The sequence below is a fragment of the Anabrus simplex genome, chromosome 14, assembly GCF_040414725.1.
Source record: "Anabrus simplex isolate iqAnaSimp1 chromosome 14, ASM4041472v1, whole genome shotgun sequence".
Lineage (NCBI taxonomy): Eukaryota > Metazoa > Arthropoda > Insecta > Orthoptera > Tettigoniidae > Anabrus > Anabrus simplex.
Window position 1 is genome coordinate 64912606 of NC_090278.1, and position 24034 is coordinate 64936639.

The 24034-nt window shown below is 38.5% G+C and overlaps 1 protein-coding gene across 1 annotated transcript in view; it reads right to left on the reverse strand.

The window, feature by feature from the left end:
* LOC136885570 (myotubularin-related protein 9) overlaps positions 1-24034 on the reverse strand; it is a 121152-nt gene that overhangs the window by 74349 nt on the left and 22769 nt on the right. The window contains exon 2 of the mRNA XM_067158218.2: positions 992-1167. Coding sequence (XP_067014319.1) covers positions 992-1141 — 150 coding nt within the window. The 5' untranslated portion in view covers positions 1142-1167. The remainder of the gene's footprint in view (positions 1-991; positions 1168-24034) is intronic.

Genomic DNA, 24034 nt, shown 5'->3' on the forward strand with positions numbered 1-24034 from the left:
AGCACTTAAAGAAGCTCTAGGAGGGCAACGATTTGAAGATGATGAGAGTGTGGAAGACCTCATGCGCAACTGGCTGGTGACATGAAACTGTTCTTTTTATGATGAGGGCATCAAAAAGCTGCCCATACACTTGGACAAATGCATTTCCAAAGCAGGGAACTATGTGGAAAAATAAATTGCAATTGCCTTGTGTTTTTCAATAAAAATTTAAATAAAAAATAAAATCCTGCTTATATTTGATCACCCCTCATATTTCCTGGTTGCACCCTTCTGTTGATCTCCTTATCCAACCTTGCCTCTTACATTATTTCACTTTCCAAATATTTGAAGCACTCAACAACATCAAGGTTTTGTCCCCAGATACTAACGACTGCTTTGCCTTCTCTTTCTCCTCTTGTCATCACCACTGTTTGGTCTTCTCCACACTGATTTTCATACTATATTTCTCAATATTGTCACTGATATGAAATGGCGTATGGCTTTTAGTGCTGGGAGTGTCCGAGGACATGTTTGGCTTGCCAAATGCAGGTCTTTTGAAATGACTCCCGTAGGCGACCTGCGCGTCGTGATGAGGATGAAATGATGATAACAACCACACATACACCCAGCCCCCGTGCCAGCGAAACTAACCAATGATGGTTAAAATTCCCGACCCTGCTGGGAATTGAACCCGGGTCTCCTGTGACCAAAGGCTGGCATGCTAACCATTTAGCCATGAAGTAGACAATATTGCCAATACCTAAGTCAATGTTGTTAATATTATGACAGTGTGAACGTATAGCTTGGTCTGAAAACTTATGTTAAGGATTTCAAAACCTTCTTGAGGAGACAGCCAAATGACACACTAGCGATGATAAAAGGATCACTATGGTTTAAAGAAAAATGAATACATGCAGATAATGACAAATTAACTTCTGGTCATTAAAATCAATCATCAGTCAAATAGAATACTGAGACAACTATGAAAGATTGTTGGATTTTTGATACCAACCCATAATTCCTCCTCCTCGCCTTCCTTGCGAGAAGATAGTATCAAGTGATGTCCAGTTATACAGAGTGTTCCATCAACAGGTTTCATGAATGGGCCATGTAACACCACACCATCCAGCTTGGGAGTCAGGATTAACTCGGCAAACTCCATGGCAGTAGGAGTTCAGTGGACTATCTCTGGAAGAGAAAAATACTGGATATAATGTACTTCATAACTATAGTGTAAATTTTTATGTAATTTTTAGTTTTGCATACAGTATACAAAATACACAGAGATTCACAAGAATTAGCAATCATGATGGGACGTATTTATGATATAGATAGATAAAATAAATATCAATCATCCAGTCAGAGCAAATTATTTGTGTAGATATTTTCACTGATGCTTTCACAGCTCGTAATTGTAGACATGATAATAAGCTTTTTCTTTTCTTTTTTGAGTGTCAAGAAAACAAGGTGAAATGCTTTATGTTTCACAGATAACTTTGCTCCGCTCCGCGTCTTCAGAAGAAAATCTTGTCCGTTCACAAGCAAGACTTGAATTTAAGAATGCTTTACTGTTGGTCTACAGTAAGTTGTACTTTCGTTCGTCACTAGATGGCTCACTGTACTCTAGCTTACTGAGCTCCAATTTAGATTTTTCTTGTTCCATCATATATACCTGTGAAGTAAACAGTGAAGTAATCTGACGAATTAAGGATGAATGCCATAGAAGAAATAATAAATAAAAATGAAATTAAAAAATAAAATAAAGTGCAATGAAATATTAACAGGATGGAAGAACAGAATAGAGCTGAAGATGGAAAGAAAAGTGTGCTACGCAGGAAAAAAAAGAGGAAAAAGTAAACTTTGTGTTATTTTGATGATGATGCTTGTTTAAAAGGGCCTAACATCTAGGTCATCGGCCCCTAATGGTACAAAACGAGACAAAATGTTGTGACAATTTAAAAATCCAGAATCCTCCACTGACCAGATTCGAAAACGTGAGGACGAAGAATGAATGGATGGATTTGAAGTTAAAACAATCAGTGGATCTGACCCGCAATGACCCACATTCCCAGAAACTAGCATTAAATAATAGTATTACTGGCCAAGGGACTGCGTGTAAAGCACAATACTGAATCGATGATGCTTGTAGTCGAAATAGGTCCAAAATCCAGGTCATCGTCCCCTCATAATGGTACTTATCGCTAGGAAAATAGATCCATACTATTTGTCATGTTGCGGTGATCAAAAGTAGTGTAGACTTGCGGTATTCCACACATTATGGTACTACTCACAGGTAATGAAATTCGCACATGTAACACAGACTTATGGTGTTTCGCAGACAGCGGCGCTATTTACAGGCAATGCAAACCTATGGCGTTCCTCACATAAGTGGACTAACCACAGGGACTCGCACAATCCCATGGTGTTCCTCACATAGTGGGTACTAAGCATAGGCAAGGCAGAACCATGGTGTTGTTCATACAGGGGTACGAATCACAGGTATTGTAGAAGCTGGGAAGGTACTCTATTGCTACTAATCACAAACCTATTTGGTACCTAACATAGTGGTCTACGCGCAAGTAAAATCGACCAATGGTGTTCCGCACGTGGTGGTACTAATCACAAGTAGTCTCATGGTTCTAATTTGATCATCCCTTGGCCGCCTCTTACGACAGGCAAGGGATACCGTGGGTGTATTCTTAGTCTGCATCCCCCACCCACAGGGGTTCGTGAGTTACTTTTGGACGACGAGACTCACTGGGCGGTCTCAGCACACAATGTGCCTTAACACCTCAAGGACATACTTAAGACATATAATAGTACCTAATATATCCATAATACAACTCAAATTTTAAAATTAAAATCTAGATGTTGTAACCATCATTGACAGGCCAACTTTTTGTACAATTGCAGCTGTAATGCCATCTACCAGAGATGAGTAGTAGAAGAGACAGAGCACACTTCAACTAAGAACAGTTATTTTTTTAGAACAAAGAATTTCCACAAGGAAATTTTCTTTAAATAAACATCTACCTGTTCAATATTGTACAACTAATTTGGTTATAAAAATAGTAAATATAATCTCAAATGAGGATATGTCTTTGTCCTAGTATGGACCATCTTCAGCTAACGTCAACAGTACAAGATAAAATTAAAAGATTACAAAAACATTTAATCAAAAATAAAACACAAAATTTAAAAAAATGATATAAAACAATTGCTGTTTTGTATCTAAGAAGGTTGAAAAACCCTAATTCCTTTGAATTATTTGAACGCCACAAAGTACAAGGACAATTAAATTAAAAATTAAACACATGGACAGGTTATTATTACTATTGGTGTATGGCAACAAGTTATATACATATATACAAGTACATAATATTTACAAATACACACAGACAAGAAACATGTTTCTTGGGAGCAAGATTTAGTTATAGCAGAATGTCCAGTTGGGTGATCCACTGTATGGCTTCCTCTGTTGGTTCCAAAAAGTCACTAGGGCTACCTGTGTAGAAACGTCGTGTACATTAACTTGCAATATGGGGGATCGTCTGTCGAGAGGCACCACAGTCGCACTCTGGTGATGAAATATATTTCCACTTATAAAGGGCACCCTGCATCGTCCATGAATTGCTCTCATCTGATTCAGCGTGGTCCAAAGCTTACGTGGTAGATGACGTCCATCAGGAAGATGTTCACCAGAACCAGAAAAGATATTGTGTAAGGAACTATCTGTGGCAACTATCTAGCGACTTTTCCATTCTTCTAAAGGGTGAAAATTCCCATCAGCCAATGTGACAGCCTCACGCAAAGATGGATGACGTGACTTGAGTCTCGTTATCTTAAGAATGGAAATATCATCCAAAACAGGCAGTCGGGGGTTCATTTCTAACTTCTTGTACTCTCGAATGAGAGCATTTGATCTTAAATCAAGCAGCATTATACGTGACAGAATTGGGAGCAAATAAAGGGGTGTGGACTGGATAGTACCAGATATTAAGCACATGCTAGCATTCAGTTGAGTATCAATTAGTCTTGTATATGGGCTATTCAGCCAAACTGGTGCACAGTGCTCAGCACAGGAGAAAACCAGTCCCAAAGCAGAGGATATTAAAAGTCTTTGCTGAGGAACCCCAACTTGACCCCACACAATTTCTAAAGGATATTATTGCATGTTTTGAGCTTTTTGGACAGACTCATAGGATGTTGTTTGTAAGATAGTGTGCGATCAAATGTAATGCCCAAATATTTTGGATACCAGCTGTGCTGAAGTTCACGATGACAAAAACGTAGGTGAAGTTTAATGCTAGCTTGGCAATTATTCAGGTGCAAACATGACACTTTAAGGAATGGCGACACGGACGGGTTAAGAACTTCAAAATTTCTTGCTGAATAGTGTTTAAAAAGAAGATGAAAAATGAGGGTAAACATCAATGCTTATGATCAGGGAATGGATTTATATGTAAATCCATATCTCTTTAGGAAGCAAAAATTAATTATATTTTGCATTATCTTTACGAATCATGACGTGTGGAGTTGAAAAATGGAGTATTCATTTTCCATATTTTGGAGTTTAGCACATATGTTCCATATACTTCGTCATTAAAATCAATGTAGTCCATATTCTGGCTAAAAAGTATTAGATTATATTAGATTAGCAGTCCTCTCAATAACGGAGAAATAAATTAAAAATCTATATTCGAAAAATTAATATTTCAACAGGTGTGAAGGTCATTATCACGCCTGTTCACGTCTGGGCATACCGTGACTATCTGAATCACACTTACAGCATTGATAAGCTGCATTACATAACATCGACTGTGTCTGTGTCATAACTTCGTAACTAGAGAAATCTCATTCATTGACGATGTGCTAGTGGTTTCCGGATTAGTCCGTAATTCGGGCATTCCCTTTGATTGCTTCATAACTCCATCTAGTTCACTACCAGTCATTCAGAGTTTGAATTAGCAGTGAGACGGATCATAGTGTTCTTGTACGTTCAGTGTGTGCAGTTGTATATTGATATTCATTGAAGACATTAACGTTGTTACAATATGCCTAAAGTAGCTCAGTCAACCAGCTTAAAATTGAAGTTACGTACCAGAATTTAAAGAAGATGGTTTATCAACTAACAGTAAGATATTATTTTGTAATTTGTGTCATTGTACAGTGACATCTACTCAAAGGTTCCTTGTGCAACAGCACGTTTCAACCAGTAAACACCAGGCTATCAAACAACGAGATTCCAAACAGAGACAGTTGTTTCTGACACAACCAACAACTTCCAGTGTAACGTCTGAGTTCAACGCTGATCTCTGCCGTGCTCTCATGTCTCCTGACATACCTCTCTTAAAACTGAATAATCAGTGCTTCAGGGAATTCCTAGAGAAATATACTAAACAATCCTCCCCGGAAGAGTCAATGTTCAGAAAAACGTACTGTTCAGTCCTATACGATGAAACTGTTCGAAAGATAAGGCAAGAGATTAAAGACGGTCCAAACTGGGTTTCGACTGATAAGACAACAGACAAAGAAGGCAAGCTAAGTGGCAACATAATCATTGGTTTGTTAAGCGAAGATTATTGTAAACGGATTCTCTTACACTGTGATGTTCTAGAAAAGTGTGATAACAAAACTATAGCAAAACTGTTCAACGAGGCTATGGGTATCCTCTGGCAACAGGGCGTTAAGTAGAATAAAGTTTTACTTTTTATTAGCAATGCCGCATCTTATATGATAAAAGCCGGAGAAGCATTATGTGTTGTATATCCTAAGATGACTCATTTAACATATGTAGTACATGCCTCTAATCGTGTGGCAGAAGTGGTAAGAGGCAGTTATTCCAAAGTAGATTTATTGATTTCCTCACTGAAAAAAGTTTTTCTCAAAGCCCACAGAAGAGTTCATCTTTTGAAAGAAATGTACCCAGAGATTCCATTGCCGCCTAAGCCAATTCTAACTAGGTGGGGTACATGGCTGCAAGCGGTTGAATATTATGTTGAATAGCAACATAACTCATCACCAGTAATGACCTTTGACAGAAAATCTGGATCAGTTTCAAGCTGTTGTTTCAAAACATGACATGTTTCAACTCGATTGTCAGTCAGAACCTGAGAAACAAACTTGGAAGCAAACCTTTTCATTCCCAGTCTTCCCTTAAAATTCGCTAAACCGAGCTCCAAGATTACCCACTAATCTCTGACAGTTGATCAATTGTCTGTCGACGGTCTGTGAACGCAAGCTCTTGAATTTTTTCAACATTTTCGTCGATTTGGGCAGTTGATGGACGTCCAAAACGAGGTTTGTCATGTCGTATTCTATGAACAGGTCAGGCTGAGGACTTGGGTTCGAATATCAGATTGACCTTTATATAAGACACCTTCTGACACCATTAAATTCTTAGTCTAATTTAAACAAACTATCAAATATATCCTTCCAATAATATTACATCACACTTGTAATTATTCTCTTCTCAATATTACTTTTAAATAACCAGTTTATCAGTCTCTGACTTCCTTGGAAAATACACACACTTCTATGATTCACTTTACAACTTTTATAAATTCCCTTCAGTCTTTAAAGTTTCTTAACTAGTTGATACTTATCTCGGGTTATCAAGCTTCTTGCTTCTCTCTTGAATCCTCGTTGTGATGTTCCTATGAATCTTCCCTGACGGCTTCAGGACACAAACACAGAACTCTAAGGTGAATGCTAACTGAAGCTACAGTCTCCTTCGAACACTCAGTGAGTTCTCTAAGTACTGTCTCTGTATTTTACCCTGTGGGAGCTAACGAGTTCTACTGTTTGACAGTCTTAATTGCTGCCTAATTTAAATAACTTCTTATACTGCTGTCTTCACTAACTGATGGCAGGCTCAACTACTGCCTAATCTGACTAACTTCATATAATGCTATCTTCGCTGACTTTATTATAAAGAGTCTCTTCTCTGCCAAGTGATCTAGTGTCCGTCCCTTCCCAAGAGAACGTTCCTTTCCAATGTTAATAGAATAACTGCCTGAATGACACCAGGATTACTACCACAGAAGGACCAGAATGACCGAATGACCAAGAGGCTCCCTTGTCACTCCCCTTTATCATTTCTCTGAGCTTCTGGAACAAGTTATCCCCTACTACTATGTTCCCTCACATCCCTGATCTGTTAGTTTCCTACTGGTTACTTCAAGTGTGGTCCCACCTGTCTCATGGATGTACATGTGACTGGTGACCTTCCAGAGATTCTTTCTAGAAAGAATTATTGCACCACAGCGTGCGTTCTTATTTTTACAGGGCACCTTGCTACCTGACCAACAACAGGTTTGCTTTTCCTGGTCCACCCTCTAAAAGCTTCTAACTATGACCTTGTAGTTTGTTTACTTGTTTCTCTGACCAATATTCTGATTGCACAAGTTTGCCTCATTCTCAGCTCACTGAAATGTTCCAAGTTGAGACTAGCTTTAAGAAATGCTTTTAATCATAATTGCAATTCTGCACTTATTCACTGCACTGATATTCTATTACACTTACTCATTCACTTCCACTGTTTCTTGCTGTATCTTCCTTTTATATATTACACTTAAACGACTCATGAGTATTAGGGATTTCTGACTGGGAGGTCACGAATCGAATCTCGTTCGACGAGCTCACCCCATAATTTCCCACGGAAGGACATGTTGCGAATCGGTGCTCGCGACAGTCATCAACTGACATGTCGCCATTTTTAAACTGAGCAAACCACTCGTACACTTGAGTTTTTTCCCCATAGAGTCATCTTTGTAAGCTGTTTTCAACATTAAAACAGTTTCAGCAGCATTATTACCAAGAAGAAAACAAAATTTCACAGCTGCACGTTGTTCACTTAAACTTGCCATCATAAAAAATGAAACAACAACAAAACAACACTAGCAAAAAAACAATCCCAGTACATGAACAGAACAAGACAGGTCGACAACACAGGAGGCACTGAACTGGCAATGAGTTGCGCTATATATGCCTAGTGGCAGAAATACGTTCTACACAAGCTTCGCCCAAGGCAATGTTATTCTGGTTATTTTTGGGTACTCCTTCATAGATGGCTAGTATTATTTTCTTTGTCATCCATTCTTTTTTCCCAGATTTTCTCTGAGTGTGGTAATGCCCTCCATCTTGCTTCATCTTTCCAGCACTACTCTTCTAGAACATATTGCTTTTCTTTATTTTAAACAAGTTGCTTTACGTCGCACCAACACAGATAGGTCTTATGGCAACGATGGGATAGGAAAGGGCTAGGAGCAGGAAGTACGCAATCATGACCTTAATTAAGGTACAACCCAAGCATGTTTGGTTTGAAAATGGGAAGCCACAGAAAAACCTATTATCTCTGGAATGCAAGCTCACAGCTGCGTGCCCCTAATTGCATCGTTATTGACCCCTCTAGTTTCAGTACAGTCCATTACAGAGCTCCTTCATCTCATTCTAAGCTGTCGCTTGGCCTCTCTGCAATCATCTGCATCCATGAACGTTCTCTTGGGAATTCTCTCCCCTGGCATTCTCATAATGTGATCAAACTATTTCAGCTTTGCTATGTCAATCTTTTCTTAAAGTTTATAAACTCCCACTCTTCTCCTTACAGAGACTGAATGAGATTGTGAACTTAATGTATCTTCACTATTGTTGTTGTTGTTTGAGTCATCAGTCCATAGACTGGTTTGATAAAGGTCTCCATGCCACCCTATCCTGTGCTAACCTTTTCATTTCTACATAACTACTGCATCCTACATCTGATGATGATGATGATGCTTGTTGTTTTAAGGAGCCTAACATCGAAGGTCATTGGCCCTCCTACATCTGCTCTAACCTGCTTGTCATATTCATATCTTGGTCTACCCCTACCGTTCTTACCACCTACACTTCCTTCAAAAACCAACTGAACAAGTCCTGGATGTCTTAAGATGTGTCCTATCATTCTATCTCTTCTTCTCGTCAAATTTAGCCAAGTTACATGTAATTAATCTCATAATAGAACCGTATTGAGGACAATATATTAAAATTATAAAATCCTTTTAATAACAACCACCTACTCAATACATTATATTACTCATTGAATTATAAAATAATTCAATGAGTAATATAATGTAATAATTCAATGAGTAATATAATGTATTGAGTAGGTGGTTGTTATTAAAAGGATTTTATAATTTTAATAAATTTAGCCAAATCGATCTCCTCTCACCAATTCGATTCAGTATCTCTTCATTCGTGATTCAATCTATCCATCTCACCTTCAGCATTCTTCTGTAACACCACATTTCAAAAGCTTCTACTCTCTTTCTTTCTGAGCTAGTTATCGTCCATGTTTCACTTCCATACAATGCCACGCTCCACACAAAAGTCTCGAAAACATCTTTCTAATTCCTATATCTATGTTTGAAGTGAGCAAGTTTCTTTTCTTAAGAATGCTCTTCCTTCCTTCTGCTAGTCTGCACCTTATGTCCTCCTTACTTCTGCCATTGTTAGTTATTTTACTACCCAAGTAACAATATTCATCTACTTCCTTTAAGACTTCATTTCCTAATTTAATATTTCCTGCACCACCTGCCTTCATTTGACTGCACTCAATTACTTTTGTTTTGGACTTATTTATTTTCATCTTATACTCCTTACCCAAGACTTCGTCCATACCATTCAGCAGCTTATCGAGATCCTCTGCAGTCTCAGATAAAATAACAATATCATCGGCAAATCTCAAGGTTTTGATTTCCTCTCTTTGGATTGCAATTCCCTTTCCAAATTCCTCTTTGACTTCCTTTACTGCCTGTTCTATGTAAACATTGAAAAGGAGGGGGGACAAACTGCAGCCTTGCCTCACTCCTTTCTGGATTGCTGCTTCTTTTTCAAAGCCCTCGATTCTTATCACTGCAGACTGATTTTTATACAGATTGTACATAATTCTTCGTTCTCGGTATCTGATCCCAATCACCTTCAGAATCTTAAATAGCTTGGTCCAGTCAACATTATCGAATGCCTTTCCTAGATTTATGAATGCCATGTACGTGGGCTTGTCCTTGATTCGATCCTTTAAGATCAGACATAAAGTCAGGATTTCTTCACGTGTTCCTACATTTCTTCTGAAGTCAAATTGATCTTCTCCCAACTCAGCTTCAACTTGTTTTTCCATTCTTCTGTAAATAATAGTGTTAACATTTTGCAGGCATGAGATACTAAACTAATGGTGTGGCAGTTTCCACACCTGTCAGCACTGGCTTTCTTGGGAATAGGTATAACAACATTCTGCCGAAAATCGGATGGGACTTCTCCTGTCTCGTACATCTTGCACACTAAATGGAATAACCTTGCCATGCTGGTTTCTCCTAAGGCAGTCAGTAATTCAGAGGGAATGTCATCAATTCCAGGTGCCTTGTTCCTATTTAGGTCACTCACAGCTCTGTCAAACTCTGACCTCAAAATTGGGTCTCCCATTTCATCAGCATCTACAGCCTCTTCTTGTTCCAGAACCAAATTATCTACATCTTTACCTTGATACAACTGTTGGATATGCTCCTGCCATCTTTCTGCTTTGTCTTCTTTCCCTAGAAGTGGCTTTCCATCTGAGCACTTAATATTCATACACCTAGATTTCCTTTCTCCAAAGGTTTCCTTGATTTTCCTGTATGCAGCATCTACCTTTCCTAGGACCATACAACCTTCGATATCCTTGCACTTCTCCTTCAGCCATTCTTCCTTAGCTACCTTGAACTTTCTATCCACTTGATTCTTTAATCGCCTGTATTCTTTTCTGCCCTTTTCATTTCTAGCATTCTTGTATTTTTGTCGCTCATCAATCAGGTCTAGTATCTCCTGAGTTATCCACTGATTCTTAGTTGATCTTTTCTTCCTTCCTAACATTTCTTAAGCAGCCCTACTGACTTCATTTTTCATGACTATCCACTCTTCCTCTATTGTGTTTCCTTCAGCCTTTTCATTTAGCCCTTGAGCAATATGTTCCTTGAAACAATCCCTCACACTCTTTTCTTTCAACATGTCTAGATCCCATCTTTTTGCATTCTTTCCTTTCTTCAATTTCTTCAACTTCAGATGGCATTTCATGACCAACAAGTTGTGGTCAGAGTCCATGTCTGCTCCTGGGAAAGTTTTGCAATCCAACACTTGGTTTCTGAATGTCTGCCGAATCATAATGAAGTCTATTTGATACCTTCCTGTGTCTCCAGGTCTTGTCCATGTATACAGCCGTCGTTTGTGGTGTTTGAACCAAGTATTGGCAAGGACTAAATTATGATCAGTGCAAAAATCAACCAGCCGACTTCCTCTTTCGTTCCTTTGTCCCAATCCGAATTCTCCTACTGTATTACCTTCTCTTCGTTGGCCTACCACTGCATTCCAGTCTCCCATCACAATTAGATTCTCGTCACCTTTTACATATTGTATTAAATCTTCTATCTCTTCATATATTCTTTTGATTTCGTCATCACCCGCTGAACTAGTAGGCATATAGACCTGCTCTATTGTGGTGGGCATTAGTTTGGTGTCTATCTTGACGACAATAATTCTTTCACTATGCTGGTTGTAGTAGCTTACCCGCTGCCCTATTTTCTTGTTCATTATTAAACCAACTGCTGCATTACCCCTGTTTGATTTTGTGTTGATAATTCGGTAGTTGCCTGACCAAAATCCTGTTCTTCCTGCCAAAGTACTTATACCAACTACATCTAACTTTAGTCTGTCCATCTCTCTTTTCAGATTCTCTAACCTACCACAACGATTCAAACTTCTAACATTCCACGCTCTGACTCGCAGAATGTCAGTATCCATCTTCTTGATGATCGCCCCCTCTCGTGTAGAGTCCACCCGGAGATCCAAATGGGGGACTAGTTTACCTCCGGAATATTTTACCTGGGAGGAAGCCATCATCAGTACATCATTCATACAGAGAGAGCTGCATGTCATCGGGAGTTAGTTACGGCTGTAGTTTCCCGTTGCTTTCAGCCGTGAAGCAGTATCAACAGAGCTAAGCCATGTTGAGTGTTATTAGTGTTATTACAAGGCCATATCAGTCAATCATCTACACTGCCGCCCTTGCAACTTCTGAAAGGCTGCTACCCCCCTTTTGATGAACCATTCCTTAGTCTGGTCTCTCAACAGATACCCATCCGATATGGTTGCACCTGCGGCTCGGCTATCTGCTTCATTGGGACACGCAAGCCTCCTCACCACGGCAAGGTGATTGTTAATAAAGGGTACAGATCTCTGCACATGGTGATGAGGGTATTTAGGGGTTGTAGTAAGGATGTAAAGGAGAGGGCATTTAAGTCTCTGGTAAGACCCCAACTAGAGTATGGTTCCAGTGTATGGGACCCTCACCAGGAGTACTTGATTCAAGAACTGGAAAAAATCCAAAGAAAAGCAGCTCGATTTGTTCTGTACGATTTCCGACAAAAGAGTAGCGTTACAAAAATGTTGCAAAGTTTGGGCTGGGAAGACTTGGGAGAAAGGAGACGAGCTGGTCGATTAAGTGGTATGTTCTGAGCTGTCAGTGGAGAGATGGCGTGGGAGGACATCTGTAGACGAATAAGTTCGAGTGGTGTCTTTAAAAGTAGGAAAGATTACAATATGAAGATACAGTTGGAATTCAAGAGGACAAATTGGGGAAAATATTCGTTTATAGGAAGGGGAGTTGGGGATTGGAATAACTTACCATGGGAAATGTTCAATAATTTTCCAATTTCTTTGCGATCATTTAAGAAAAGGCTAGGAAAACAACAGATAAGGAATCTGCCACCTGGGCGACTGCCCTAAATGCAGATCAGTGGAGACTGATTGACTGAACATCATGTACAGTCATTGATATTACAGTGTCCTTTCATATCTATTTAAACAGAAAATGCCCAGCATACAGTTTTCATTTACTGAGGAAACTTTGGACTGCTCTTAACAGGATCTGGACAAATCATTAAATCTAAGCTGAAGCAGTTAGTATTTATATTCATTTATTTTACATTTTATGGCCTTCATTGGACAGCTCTAGTCAAGTATACAATGGATTTTTTGATTTTCTTTCAGCCCAGTACTTCTTCATTCTCTCAGATCTTGATTTACTCTCCTTCTCTGAAATCACACTTCCCATGGTTCGCCTTTTGATCTTGGCCTGTAGTCTGGTGTCTATAATTTTAAGTGCCTTGATTCTATGGGTCTTGTTTTTCAAATTCTCTACTGTGATTTGTAGTTCCTTCATATCTCATGTGGAATTAAATTGAAATTCTAACACTGATGATGGACCTTAGTGTCCGAAAACCGGTTATATTTTAAAAAAGTGTGTGCTGAAACGACTGTATATAATTAATAATAATAATAATAATAATAATAAAATAACCACATCAACACTGTTAATAAGAAATGGCTTTGACATTTTATAATGATCATAATTCTTTAAATTCTTTAACCCACATAATGTTACTCTTACTGTTCCACAATTTTGCTATTATTATCTTGCTGATTCTATTTTTGGGCATTCTAATTAGGTGACCAAAGAATGAGATTTACCCCCCCCCCCCCCCCTTCTGATAGTGCTCATTACCGGTTCTATTTCTTTGTAGACTGTTTCATTAGAAACTAGTCTCGGTGCCCATTTTCTTGGTATTTTCTGTTTATACATGTTCTGATTATTCTTTCTATTTTGAGTATTCTGTCTATTGCTGCAGTATTAGTTGTTTTGAAAATGGTTTCACTAGCGTATGTTATTTCTAGTTGTATGACTGATTTATAATGCTTTAATTTGATGATGATGATGCTTCTGGGGGCTACCTGGCCGAGGCGGTAAAGGCGTGCTCGGTTCGCCCGGAAGGACATGGGTTCGGATCCCCGTCAGGAAGTCGTAAAATTTAAGAAACAAGATTTCCACTTCCGGAGGTGCATATGGCCCTGGGGTCCACTCAGCCTACTCAAAAAATGAGTACCAGGTTAATTCCTGGAGGCAAAGGCGGCTGGGCGTAGAGCTAACCACTGTACCTCATCACTAGACCTGGGATTTTAGGCTCTAAAAAAAAATAGTTTTAGGCGCCTAAAATAGGCTTTTAAAACAAGTAAATAGGCTTTTAAAAGAGAAAATAGGCACTTAAAATATGTTTTAAAAATGTGTGGATAGGCAGGAAATAGACTTTAAAATATTACAATATACACTTAAACTGTAACGTGATACTCTTTTACTTTAACAAACGTGGTATCCCTATTCTTAACCGAAATAACTGCAACATTAGGACAGAATAAAAAATACATTTATAAAAAACAATATAAAAAAGTTATGTGTCAAAAAAAGTTATGGATTATATGATATATCATTATCAGTACTGATCTAAAACCTTAATACTAAAATCACTGTACACAATTACAGCACTGTAGGCATCCAATAACGGTGTAAACGCGAATGGAGTATGTGTTTATTATTTGTGAGGAACATTCCTACAGTACTTTCATTCGTAGTTTGCTTTACAGTACATAACAATAATCTTCTCCAAATTTTCCACAGTAAGGCGGTGTCTTTTGTCTGTTAAAATAATTTTGAAATTAGAAAAAGAGCGCTCCACACTCACAGATGATAGAGGGGCATAGGGAAATTTACCTACATTTTTCAATTCAATTTCACTTGGTAAGTCTACCTTTTCCCCATCCATTACCTGATGTACCCTTTTCAGCACTGAATAACCTGGGTTCTTCTGCAGTACACTAGACCACTTGTCTCTTATTTTATCCCCTACCTTTCCCCTAGCACTTTGTATGTTATTCTCAGCTTCCTCAATTAGAGAAAATTGCTGTTTGAAACTGTTTCCTTTTTCCTCCATTTTTGTAATGGCGACTGGAAGAAATGAAAAATTTGCCTGAATATACGCAATGTCTCTCTGAACACTGGAACAATCATTTAACAGCTCTTTGATAGACGGCACACATGCAGAGTTGTCCGTTAAAGGCAAATTGTCTATCACAGTCGTGATTTCCTCAAGATGTTCTGCATAATACAGGGCAGCTTCCATCCAGGAACCCCAACGGGTGATGATTGGCTGTGGTGGAAGGGGAATTGAGGGGAGTTTCTCTCGAAAGATGGCTATTCTTGATGGAGCCTTACAGAACACTTTCTTCATTGTTGAAATAAGAGTATTTACTGCAGGAAATTCGGCCCTAACTGTTTCTGCGAGTCTATGAAAGGCATAGGCCATGCAAGTAACATGAATTAAAGAAGGATAGAAAGTTTTCAGCAGAGATGCAGTGGCAATCATGTAGGAAGCAGCATCGGAGACAAGGAGAAGGACTTTAGAATCATCAACACTCTCAGGATACAACAATTGCATCCCCTTGTTGATGAAGTATGCAATGATTTGACTATTGACTTTCTCAAGCTGTTTAGAGCAAAGAAGGTGAGCGGTAGATGCCTGATTGGCTTAGTTGAGTCCTGGCATTGCTTCCACTTACTTGTGCCAGGCTCCTCACTTTCACCTATCCTATCCGAACTCCCTTGGTCAACTCTTGTTCTTTTCCGACCCCAACGCTATTAGGTTTGCGAGGGCTAGGGAGTCTTTAATTTTCACGCCCTTCGTGGCCCTTGTCTTCCTTTGGCCGATATTTTCATTTTTCGAAGTGTCGGATCCCTTCCATTTTTCCGTCTGATTAGTGTTATATAGAGGATGGTTGCCTAGTTGTACTTCCTCTTAAAACAACAATCACCACCACCACCACCACCTGCCCATGCCCACAGAGTCGGTGGTTTCGTGCACACACAACCATATGCAAGACTCCCCAATATCCTCCCTGATTGACAAAATGACCCCATTGTAACAAATATCTAAGTAGCTTTCTTTAATGTAGATGGTGATGGGATGTGCTGCTTGGTGTATTTCTGTAAAAAATCTTTGAAAACAGGATTATGCACAGCATTCCAGGGGATATTTGCTGCAACTAGGGCTCTACACATATCAGCATAGAAACCATTATGGGTTGTAGGAGATATAATTTGTGTGAGCAGAGTCTGTCTAATGTTACTTTTTATGGCTGCTTTCGCTTTCTGCATGCTGCTGAAGGTGGCATTTTTTCTCATGTGAAATCTAAAACAATAAAGTGATGTCAATTAGAAACTAAGATGAATAGAAAAGGTGAGCTATTGAATAAAATGTGTAATTTTGAGCTATTTAAATTAAGCCATTATTACTCTAAAGTTCATTAAGAACACTACAGTCCCCGAAGGGCCTTGGCTTTCAATAACGGTTGCTGCCCAGCTCATGGCCTGCAGATATTGGGTGGCGTGTGGTCAGCATGATACATCCCTCAGCCGTATTGCCTTGCCTCCGTGACCCCTGCTCACTGTAGCTTCTCACTTGTCCTCACGATGCTGGGTCAACACCGTTCCAGACCTCATAGATTTCTAAATTACTGCCGATACTGGAAATCGAACCCAGGTCGCCTGGGCTACGTCTCTACAATTAATTAGAGGAGCCAATATCAAAACATTCGTTTTAGATTAATATGAAATTTAAGATATATGCACATACCTGTTTATTGCAGTACTGGCAGAAAATAATCTTGCCATCAAAAGTCACCCCTGGAAATTGTACAAGCCATTGTTGTATAAGAGCACTCTTAGATGATTTCGTTTTAGGCATGATGAACTATATTCACTTAAACAGATGTTCTTTCACTGGTGACTTGACACAGTATGTCCCTTCTTACTACCCGCTCCTTGTTCTTCCCAGATAGTCCTCCCCCTCACCCTGTCACTCGACACAGTACGTCCTTTACTACCTGCTCGTTGTTCTTCTGAGCTAATCCTCCACCTCCACCCTTCACTCAGCATTCCTTTGGTGACAGTTGTCTGGGAAGAACACATTTCTGTGAAAACCCATCCTCTGCTGTTCTGCTCGTTCCAGGGATGTTCATTGTGTGATTGTAAAAATTACAGAAGTTGAATTTTATTTTAAATGTAGAAAATAGGCATTTTAGGCACTAAAATAGTAAAATAGGCTCTAAAGGTCCAAATAGGCATTTTAGGGCACTATAAAAATCTATTAATGTAAGGGATTTATCATGAAACGTCAACATATTTAACAAAAATCACGTTATTTCGTAAGGAACGAAATAGGCATTTGCCTTAAAATCCCAGGTCTACTCATCACATGCCGAGGTTAACAATGCTGGAAGCCTTTACCTTCCACTCTTCCAAGCGCCTTCATGGCCTGTGCGGAGGTGACTTTGCTTTGCTTTGATGATGCTTGTTATTTAAAGGGGCCTAACATCTGGGTCATCCACCCCTAATGGCACGAAATGATATTAAATTTAGTGACGATTTAATAGTCCAAAATCATCTACTGACCAGAATTCAAAATGTGATGACTCGCAATGCCCCACATTCCCAGAAACTGGCGTTAAACAATAGTAGTACTGACCAAGGGACTGCCAGAATACTGAATTGATGATGCTTGTAGTCTAAGGGGGTCCAAAATCCAGGTCATCAGCCTCTCATAATGGTACTTATCGCTAGGAAAGTAGAACCATGCTACTTGTCAAGTTGCGATACTAATCAAAAGTAGCGTAGACTCGTAGTATTCCACACATTACGGTACTATTCACAGGTAATGCACACATGTAACACAGACCGACGGTGTTTCTCACATTGCGGCGCCATTTACAGGCAATGCAAATCTATGGTGTTCCTCACTATTGGTGTACTAATCACAGGGAATTGTACTTTCCTGTGGTGTTCCTCACATAGTGGGTACAAATCATAGGCAAGGCGGACCCACGGTGATGATCATATAGTGGTACTAATCACAGGTACTGTAAAACCCACCCTGATTCACACACTGTTGCTACAAATAACAAAACTATTGTGTACCTAACACAGTGGACATACGCGCAAGTAAAGGCGACTCATCGTCTTCCCCGCGTGGTGGTACGAATTACAAGTAGTCTCATGGTTCTAATTCGATCATCCCTTGGTCGCCCCTTTTAGTCGCCTCTTACAGCAGGCAGGGGATACCGTGGGTGTATTCTTCGCCTGCGCCCCACAGGGGGAATGCTTTAATTTTGTGGCTATAGAGAGATCCTTTTGGCCAGGTGTTCTTGGTGACAAATTCAGCTTTGATTAATTTGTTTCTTCTATTATGCCAAGTTTGCTTTTCGTTAAAGGTTATATGTTATAATTTCACCTGAGTATTTAAATTTATCTACAATACTGATTTCCTGTTCTCCTACTTCGATTTTCCTTGCGAGTGGTGGGTATGTTAACATGATTTCTATTTCCTCAAAGGATATTTTGAGGCCAATTTTTTGTGCCATTTCCTGTAGTGATTTAATCTGTTGTCGAGTTTCCTGAACATTGTTAGATAGGAGAGCAAGGGCATCAGCAAAGCCCAGACAATTTAAGGTTATGTTGTCTTTTGATCTTCCAATTTTGATGTTTCTTGGGTTATCCTTATACCATTCTCTCATTTTATATTCCAAAGCACAGCTGAATAGCAGTAGTGACAAACAAACTCCCTTAAACCAGTTTTTATGAGGAATGGCTTAGAAAATTCCGCTCTGAACTTGACTTTTGACTGTATGTTGGTTAAGGTGAGTTCAATCAGTATGATTAGTTTCGGGAGCAGTCCAAAAAAAATTAATATTTTCAATATTAAAATATATTTATTTATATATTATGAAACATAAAATTGAATTAAAATGTCAAGCAACTTCAGCTAACCAAGATTTAGGATTACAACAAGTTCAAATCTATTGTAAAGCATAATAACAGATGATATGAGGAGCAGGAGGGAGGTAAGAACTCTCATTGCAATCGCTAAGGAAGCCTTCAAAAGAAGAGACTCCTATGTGGACGCTTGGATTTGAGGTTAAGAAAGAGGCTGGCGAAATGCTTTGTTTGGAATGTGGCGCTATATGGAGCAGAGACCTGGATGCTAAGGAAGGTAGATGAACAGAGACTAGACGTATTTGAGATGTGGTTATTGAGAAGGATGGAAAGGATATCCAAGGTAGAAAGAATATAGAACAACCAGGAATTAGAAAGAGTTGGAGAAAAGTGGAAGTTATTTATTATAAACCATCCATACAAGGAAGAGTAACTGGCTTGGGCACTGGCTACAAAGAAAGCATTTGCTGATGGAAGCTGTAGAAGGACTAGTAAATGGAAGGAGAAGAAGAGGACGACAAAGGTACCAGATGTTGGACAGTGTCAAAATAGCCAGAAATCGCGCAGAAACTAAGAGGATGATTTCAGACAGGACTGCATGGAGAGCAGCTGTGTGAAGACCTGCCTAAGGGAAGAACACGTTATGTATATGTGGCTCGGGGGATGGGTGTTTGTGACGTGCACATCACCCACACAGCATCAACTCGAAAAGACATGGACCAGGCCTCCCTGGAGGCCACACCCCATTATTATTACTATTTTGTTTTGTTTTTCAAACTGAGCCTCTATGCGCTGCGTGTTAACAACAAATATCATTTTCAGAGTCTGTCTTGTTCGCCTGCCGGCTTTGACATCCTGCCAGTATCTTTTGAGCCCATCGATCAGCGCTTTCCTCCGCTCCTCTGGTAAAGGGCCTCTCTGTCTTCTGAGTTCTGTCTCCACCATAACACCCTGATAGTTTTTCACCATCCTTCAGAAATTAACTCTGTCCCTGATTTTAGGCTCCATAATGCCAACCTCTCTTAGATATTTCTTTTAATAATGTTTTTGTTTTAATTTGTATTTAGTTTCCAAATTCCTTCCCTGAATAAATAATTTTGTTTTATTTTAAATTTATTTTCCACTTAATTTGTTCTGAGAGGATGATTACCAAGTTGTACTTCCTCTTAAAACAAAAATCACCACCACCATCTCAGATCTTTCTCCCACTCTTGAAACCATCTCAACTTAGCTGCCTTTGGTTTTAAAAATTTCCAGATTGTTTTTGTGAGCCGCTCGTGCCCATAAAACAGCAATCTTCTTGTTCTAATTGTTGCTGTTATTGGTTCTTTATAGGATTTCAGTCCAACCTGCCCATCAACCCATCTGTTGCCCAAGATCTTCCGTAGTAGCCTGCGTTCTCTTTTAAGTAGTTGATTGACTTGTCCTATTCTATTTATGCACAGGGTTTCCGAAGCATATAAGCCTTCTGGTCTAATATTATTTTCATTATCAGATAAGATATTCTCTCTTTTGACAAACCACAGATTTACAAGCTACTAGCCATGCTCTCCCCTACCAGTGTATATTCAGAAGGTTTACAGTATCTCCTGTTCTAATTACGAACTTGTCCTTGCGTTTTCCACTATATCTTATCAACAAGACTGATATTGCCCACTCTCTCTTCCTGGTCTTTGAACACTCAGATCTACCAGTGGTTTAGTACTTCTTATAACAAACTTTATTGAAAATCAAGACAAACAGCTTCAGTGTACTTTACTGGAACCATGCTTGCATTGCCTAAGCTGAGTGTGCTGGCAGAAGTTTTACAATGTCCTTCAGGATGTCACTTTCTTCCATGAAGCATGCTCTCAGCACTCACTGGAGTCTCAGTGTCACGTTGCTGTGAGCAATACTCTGCTCAGTTTACATGCTTACCCTGGATTCAATCCCTGGCTCTGCAAAAAATGTAAGATCTGTAACAGGGAGAAGCACATTTGTTTTCCATTCAGTTTCATTTTTTTCTTTTGAGTAATTTTATTGTTTCTTCAGAAAACAGATCGACAGAGGGCATCCTTGTCTTTTCTCCTTCTTACTAGCAAATTAACATGAATGAAAATATTTGAAAGAACAAGGAAGCTATAATATTGAGCGTATCAACTAACCCTTTCAATGCTAGGTTTCTTACGTATACGTACTCCCTCTGTGCTGGTTTTTTTTTCTTTGAAGAATACGCGATAATTGAAAAATAGCTTTACAAAAATAAGACCAGTCACTACTGATCTGCATTTAGGGCAGTTTTCTTAGCCTTTTCTTAAATGAATGCAAAAAAATTGGAAATTTATTGAACATCTCCCCTTCTTATAAACAAATATTTGCCCCAATTTGTCCTCTTGAATTCCAACTTCATCTTCATATTGTGATCTTTCCTACTTTTAAAGACACCACTCAAACTTACTCGTCTGCTAATGTCATTCCACGCCATCTCTTCACTGACAGCTCGGAACATACCACTTATATAAAATAGTATAACATTTATTTTTCTTCCACCTATTCAATGCAATCATGAAATCAAGGTTTTATTCTCATTAAAATATGAAATGGTACATGTTTCACCCCTTTTAAAGGTACCTGTTTAAAATTTAACCCACGACTATTATAAAAGAATTGTTAGGAACATTTAAGAATTTAACATTAATATGTAGGTGTTATGTAAGGAACTAGATTAGATACAAGAAGAATTAACATGTTGATGGCCAAAGCCATATTCAAATGTGTGACTTACAGTAATTAAACTAAATGATAAAAAATGACAATGATGAGTAATTTATGCTTCGGAGACCCTGTGCATAAATAGAATAGGACAAGTCAATCAACTACCAACAACATAAGAATAGAGGACAACATAAGACGGCCCAATAACACCATAATAAATTCATCAAGTTGTTACTGATTTTAAAGTTCAATAATAGTTTTTAACTGCGACAAGAAAGTAACTTCTATCTGTACAAGTTGCAAGCTAAAAACACTGGAACTTATATTCATTCTTTTGAAATAAGAATTAACACAAGAACGTATTATATGATCAAATATTACACCAAAAACTTCATTGCGTTGGAATGTATTTCCTCATTGTCTTATAAAATATTTTAACTTGGAGCATTACTTGTAACATTCCACTTAGTTGAGCAGCTCGTCTCCTTTCTCCCACGTCTTCCTAGCCCAAACTTTGCAACATTTTTGCAACGCTACTCTTTTATCTGAAATCACCTAGAACAAATCGAGCTGCTTTTCTTTAGATTTTTTTTCAGTTCTTGAATCAAGTAATGCTGGTGAGGGTCCCATACTCTAGTTTGGGTCTTACCTGAGACTTATATGCTCTCTCCTTTACATCCTTACTACAACCGCTAATCATCATCACCAATGTCACACTCCAGTTGCCCAGGTGTGGTTAACAAGCCTCCTCCATTCCTTTCTGTACTTCCACTTTTCCTGCTCCATTACTTCCGCCACATCCAATCCAGCTTTTCTAATGTCCTTCCAAATCTGATCCATCCACCTTCTTCTCGATCTTCCAACTGGTCTCTTTCCCTTAACAATTCCCTTCTTGCTACCCATTCTTTTTACATGTCCGAACCATCTCAGTCTTGCTTTCTGTATCTCCTGTGCTAATAGTTCTATATTTAACTCTTGTCTGATTTTAATATTTTGAATTCTACCTCTTCTTGTCTTTTTAACCAATGTTCTTAAAAATTTCATTTTTACTGCTTGCATCTTACTATCTTGTCTCTTATTAGTTACCAGCGTTTCTAGTCCATATGCTACAACTGGTATGAAATACTGTTTATATAATGTTAATTTTGTTCTCTTGGGTACTTTGTCATCCCACAAAAGCTCTCTGACTTGATAAAATGCTGTACCTTTACTTAGTCTGTTATTAATTTCAGTGTTGATTTCATTACTTCCATTAATAATGCTACCCAGATATGTAAACTGTTCTACATTCTCTAAAAGTTCTCCCTCTATGTTCACCTGGCTTATCTTTTTCCTCTTTTCCACAGTGCATGACTACAGTTTTCTTTTTACCAATTACCATTCCAAACTCCTTCAGATTTTTATTCCAAACGTCCAGTCTCCTTTGTACTTCCTTTTCTCCCTTTTCCCAAATTACCACATCATCTGCAAATACCAAAGCATTCACTTCATCACTACTGATACTCTGTTTTACACGTTTTATGATTTCATCCATCAATATAATAAACAATAACGGCGACAGTGCACTTCCTTGCTTACGACCTTTTTTTGTATAAAATGTTTCAGAGTCACCACTCCCCACTTGTGTACTGCTTTTACTGTCAGGATACAACATCTTTATCTTGTTATTAATGATTTTGGTACATTCCTTTTCAGTAGGCATTCCCGTACATGTTTTCTCTTAACTGTATCATAAGCTTTTCCTAAATCCAAAAATACAAAGATGATTTCCTTGTTCCTTTTCAGATGTTTTTCATTATCATTCGCACTGTAAATATCAAGTCTATTGTTGATCTATTCGGTCTAAAGCGATATTGCTCTTCCTCTAACTGTGTGTCAATTATATCCCTCAGTCTTTTGTCTATGACTTTTGCCATTATTTTTAGCCCATGTGATAATAGAGTTATACCTCTATAATTTTCACATTCCTTCCTATTTGCTTTCTTGAACAGTGGTACAATGCTTCCTTGTTACCAATCTTCAGGTATCCTTTCATCCTTCCATATAGCATTGAGGGCTCTGTATAGCCACTGTAGTCCAATGCTTCCTGCTGCCTTAACCATATCACCATTGAATTCGTCTTTTCCACTTAATTTACCTTTGGTCATTGCTTTCACTGCCCTTTCAAGTTTCAACCATGTTATCAGGTTCTCTTCGTTTTCTCCTCTGTTATTTCCATTTTCTAATCTCATTCTTCCAGCCTCACTATTACCCCATATCACTACATCATCACACATCAACTGCAAAGGGTAATATTTAGTATTACACAGGATATGTTCCAGGTAAAGAGTTTTGTTATTGTATTCTTGTCTATCTGTAATTACGAAGGCGGATCAAATATAAACGGGAATTTGAATGTACCGCTGCTGTTAGTAATAATTCTGATTGCAAAAAATAAATTTCATTGCAAAGCCCATATTTTCGTTCATATACTTTTTCAAAAGGTACAGTCAAAGGTGTTTTTTTTTTACTTAATTAACGATGAACAAATATCGGTACATGTTTCGTCCATCATGTGGACATCATCAGCTGAATGATAGTAAGAGTAACTACAATAGTCAAGGACAAAAACACATTACAATGATTCGGATTACTGAATGCTCTGGTTAAAATGCATGTTTAAAATTTTTGTTTGGAGAATATTCTGGAGCACAAATATTT